The sequence below is a fragment of the Portunus trituberculatus genome, chromosome 47 (assembly GCF_017591435.1).
Source record: "Portunus trituberculatus isolate SZX2019 chromosome 47, ASM1759143v1, whole genome shotgun sequence".
NCBI lineage: Eukaryota > Metazoa > Arthropoda > Malacostraca > Decapoda > Portunidae > Portunus > Portunus trituberculatus.
In genome coordinates, this window is record NC_059301.1 from 37,475,725 (window position 1) to 37,480,724 (window position 5,000).

General features: G+C 38.2%; 1 protein-coding gene across 1 annotated transcript in view; it reads left to right on the plus strand.

Annotated features, from left to right (window-relative positions):
• The first annotated feature begins 2,767 nt into the window (after positions 1-2,767).
• LOC123520713 overlaps positions 2,768-5,000 on the plus strand; it is a 98,280-nt gene continuing 96,047 nt past the window's right edge. The window contains exon 1 of the mRNA XM_045283250.1: positions 2,768-2,928. Coding sequence (XP_045139185.1) covers positions 2,884-2,928 — 45 coding nt within the window. The 5' untranslated portion in view covers positions 2,768-2,883. The remainder of the gene's footprint in view (positions 2,929-5,000) is intronic.

A 5,000-nucleotide genomic window follows, 5' to 3' on the forward strand; every position in this document is an offset into this window, starting at 1 on the left:
AACCTTCGTTGTAGCGAAATTTCGTTGTGTGAACCTTCGTTAAACGGGGTTGCCTGTATATATATATATATATATATATATATATATATATATATATATATATATATATATATATATGTCATCAGAAGTATTCAAGCTTCTGAGGGAAGGTTCATATTTGCTATCTTCCTCAGAACTAGACATTTGGGGTGTGAATTATTTGAAAAGGTACAAAAAATAAGTGCTAATGTGAATGAAAACAAGACAGTGGTTGCTGGAGCAAGTCTCATAAGAGCGTCCTTAAAATCCCACCGCTCCACCCTGTCGCCTCTGCCTGGCATAGGATTTGATGAGAATACTCGTTTCACACGTAGAATGGCTTAGAAAGGCTCAGAATCGACGAGTATATACGTCTGTAACTTGTTTTTGAAGGTCAAATTTTAGACGAGTATACTCGTTGACGACTGAAAACGGAACATTCAGTGAAAATGAATATATACGTCTGTAGCTGGTTTTTGAAGGTCAAATTTTCGACGAGTATACTCGTCGACGACTGAAAACGGAACATTTAGTGAAAACGAGTATACTCCTTTCTGCTGAGGAAGAGGATAACGAAGGTTCATACAATGAAATTTCGCTACAACGAAGGTTTCACTTTACTACCATCTGCTCGTTTAACGAACACCGAACTCGCTTTAACGAAGTTTTATCCAGGTAATTTTTTTCAAGTTTGAAAGGCCCACTGTATCACGCAAGCCGACAAGCTTTTGAATACACCAGCGCCTCTCGTGAACAACACGCCCACCACTCACTCCCCCTGTTCAAAACAATAACAGAGGCAGCAGCAGCTCGTCTTGCCTTCCTCAATTTACCACCAAAATGCCCTGCAATGTCGCCTAGCGTTGCTAAGAAGACCAGGTAGTCTCTTACTCTCGAAGTGAAGCTGAATATTATTCACAGACACGAGAGAGGCAAGAAAACTAATAGCATTGCTCACCACCATCTTCACTCCATCTACTGTCTCTATTATTTTCAAGTCAGCAGACTATTAAGAAGGCTGGTGAGACCGTATCTTCCTTGCAAGCTAAAAGAACCACCTGAACTCGTGACTACAATAAATAAAATGGAAAGCCTTTTGGAAATGTGGTACATAAGTTTTGTATGTGATGCAATGATGCGCCCTTTGTTTACATTCCACAGGTTGCCGGTTAGTGTCTTTCCCGTTTCACTCTCCCCCTTTTCATAAATTTAAGATCATCAACATTATAAAGTTACGCATGTACATACATTAGTGTACATTATAATGACTTAAATTAAACTGCCTAAATGTTTAACTTCATAATTTTTACTTTCATTAAACTTTTCACTGTACTATGATGCACTCTCCCTTTGTTTACTCACAATGGAAGTTTAAGTCAGTGGTTAAACTTTTTATAATCGGTTCGCTTACCGAAGTTTCGCTTAACGAAGGGTTTTTTTAGGAACGTAACCCCTTTGTTAAGCGGGGGTTGCCTGTATATATATATATATATATATATATATATATATATATATATATATATATATATATATAGTAAGGTCTCGGTTTACGTCAGAGTTACGTTCCTGAAACATGACGTAAGTCGTTTTTGTACGTAACTCAAGTTTCCCTACATTTCAAAGCATATTATCGAGTTTTCAACCAATCATTGTTTATGGTCATTCAGGTAAGTTAAAGGTTATATTGTTATATTTACAACTATATAGGAATATGAAACACAAGGTTGTTTATGTTGTTGATTAGGGCCACGAACGCGAAGGACTGCAGGTTGCCGAGAGGGATGGCCCTGAGGCCGCCAGGAGGGTGGACAGGTCGAATGTTGTGACGCCCACGGCAGACAGCTGGGAGCGTAGTGCAGTGCGGTGGGAGTAGAAGCGTGGGCAGCAGGGCAGGAAATGCAATAGGGAAGGGCAATAGGGATCAGCAGACAGGCGCAGACGGTGCAAGTGAGCTGCAAGTGTCGTGTGGCCCAGGCGAAGGCTCCGGAGTTGTTATTGTTGTGATGGGTGCGAGCCCTCAAGGTCGTCAACCTCCCGTTGTCATGGTAACGGGCTTCCCATTTTCTTCTTCCTCCCTCACACACAGCTGCTGCCTCCCTTCTCATGTCTTTAATTACGTCCTCTTTTTCTTGTAGCGTAATGGTTTTTCTTTTCTTAGCATCACTGCTGTCACTAAGGAGTTTTCTCTTTGGTGGCATTGAGCAAGATACTAAGAACTTGAGTCAGTAAACGCAGAAGTAGGATAACACTCTTGCCAGGGGCGACGGTGTGGTGGAACTGAGGCAGGGTGTTATTGTATTCAAGCGTGAGGTGGGCTGTGTGACGGGTAACCACCAACAATAACAATAAATCCCACGCTCTACGATTTATAAATTTTCAATTTTTTTAATCTTAAATTGCCTTATAGTGGATTGACGTAACTACGAGTTTAACGTAACTTGAGACCGACATAACCCAGGACTTCACTGTATATATATATATATATATATATATATATATATATATATATATATATATATATATATATATATATATATATTCAAGCAAGGGATAAATGGATATGAATGTGCTCTGCTATGGAAGTCATATAATTAAAGAATTTTGCATTTTCAGAAGAGTTAGGTGAAAGATACAAAACACATAAATCTAGTGAGTGACTGACATTGAAACTTGAATTATATGGTGGAGAATTCTTTTTCCTGCAATACCATTACACTATGTGTCAACATGCATCACCAATATTTTTTTTCTTTTCTCTCTTTTTCACAGTATCCCACAATGTGATGAAGAGAATCCTTGGTACTGGACAGTTAATGAACCTATACACTTCAAATCTCTTTCCACGACTCAAAGAAACAGAAATCTATGAGATACCTGATCCTGTGTATCAAGCTTCTATTGCCCAGGAAGGTAAGCATGAATACAGGAATCCTTATTTGGTACACACAGACTGTTTAAAAGTTTTGGTATTTTAAAAGAAATTTTTAATGTAGTGCTTTACCTGCCATTCTTAGTCACTAGCAACACTGTATTTGTTGCCTGTCAGCATACATTTTTCCTGGTTGTCCAATTACCTCTTTCTCTCTCTCTCTCTCTCTCTCTCTCTCTCTCTCTCTCTCTCTCTCTCTCTCTCTCTCATGATAATAATTCATGGTTTCTTTGCCTAGAATGTTACGAATATATGTACTAATATGTTCTAACATGACAACTTGGCTCAGAATTACCTCAAAATAATAAGCAATTTAGAAAAAATAATATTAAAAATCATGCAATAGATGTGTTTTTCAATGAAAAAATATAACAAAAAGTTAATATGAAGATTAAAGACATGAAATATAAGTGCTAACCTAAGACAATATAAACTACTAAAATGTTAAAATCAAGTTTAAAATATAGAATTAAATTGTCTACCTAGAACAATAAATAATAAATAAATATGCATTATGCTTCAACATAGTGGTATATTAGGTAGTTCTGATTGAGTGTGATTACAATACATGATATGGTGTCGTTACAGTATATGGGATGGTAGAGTGTTCTTTCTCATGACTGTGAGAAGGAACAGATGAGCATCTTTCAACTGTTACTCATTGCCTCAGGATCAATATAATCCTCATGGCATGATCATATATGAATATAAAACTTTGATATCCATTGTAGCAGGCAGTACAGGGGCGGAAACATAAATACATATTATGGTGAAAGCAACACATGAGCTAAAGAGGGCCACAGGAAGAAGAAGCGGCTGCTACTTATCATAAATGCCTCCTCATCTGCTTTGCTTTTGGTGTTTTATGTAAGATTTCACTTTGTGCATCACAAAACAATCCTTTCTTGGTGGTAAGGCTTGTAGAAAGTTAATGGAAATGTTTTCTTAATGTAAATGTATATATGAGACAGTAACACCTCAGGAAAGGGTTTTCCTGGCAACCTGCTAGCGATATATATACAGTAAGCCCCCACATTTAGCGATCCTATTAGTCTGCCAAAACCATCGCTAAATTGGAATTTCGCCAGATTTGAATACTACTTTAAATAGGGAAAAATACCAATCAGTCTTTCATCCGCCCAGAGTCCCCATTTCAAGTCCCCATTTACAGCTGCAAAATAAACAAGCTTTCTTTGATACATTAGCAAACATACAATATATTGGTAAATGAATAGTCAAAACATAAAATTGAATACTGTACTCACTATAAAAGGGGAGAATAAAAGCCTGGGGGGATGATAAATACAGGGTGGTGGTAGCGGTGCACAGGCTTAGTGCCCGCCACCACCACTGGGATTCATCTCCAAGTCCTCTCCTCGGGCTGCAACCTCCCTGGCTGCTGCAATATCAACTTCTTCAAAGCCTAGGAATTCTTCATCTTCTTGAGAGACTGGAGATATGTGAGCAGGAGGTGGTGCCTGGGATTCCTCTGCAGCTGTATCACATGGTGGTAGATCATCCAGGAACCACTAATGGAGGCCATGGTGATAGCGAAACTCGCTAAACAGCGAGGATAGGAGCACAAAAAAGGAGTTCACATGCTGGATTAACACACACAATAGCTCGTGTCGAGCGGGAATGCCGGAGGCACTGTGGGGATGACATCACGGCAAAACAGACACGCGATTGGCTCAGAGCGAGCGGGAGGCGGGACAGTGTAGCACAGTACATTCGCTAAATATGAGAAAAAATCGCTAAACTTGAGGGCTTGGCCTTTTTCCAGACAGTCGCTAAATAAGGGTTTCGCTAAGCTGGATTTCGCTAAATTTGGGGGCTTACTGTGTATGTATGTATATATATATATATATATATATATATATATATATATATATATATATATATATATATATATATATATAGTATATAGTTATATATATATATATATATATATATATATATATATATATATATATATATACACAGGCAACCCCCGTTTAACGAAGGGGTTACGTTCCTAAAAAACACTTCGTTAAGCGAAACTTGTTAAGCGAAC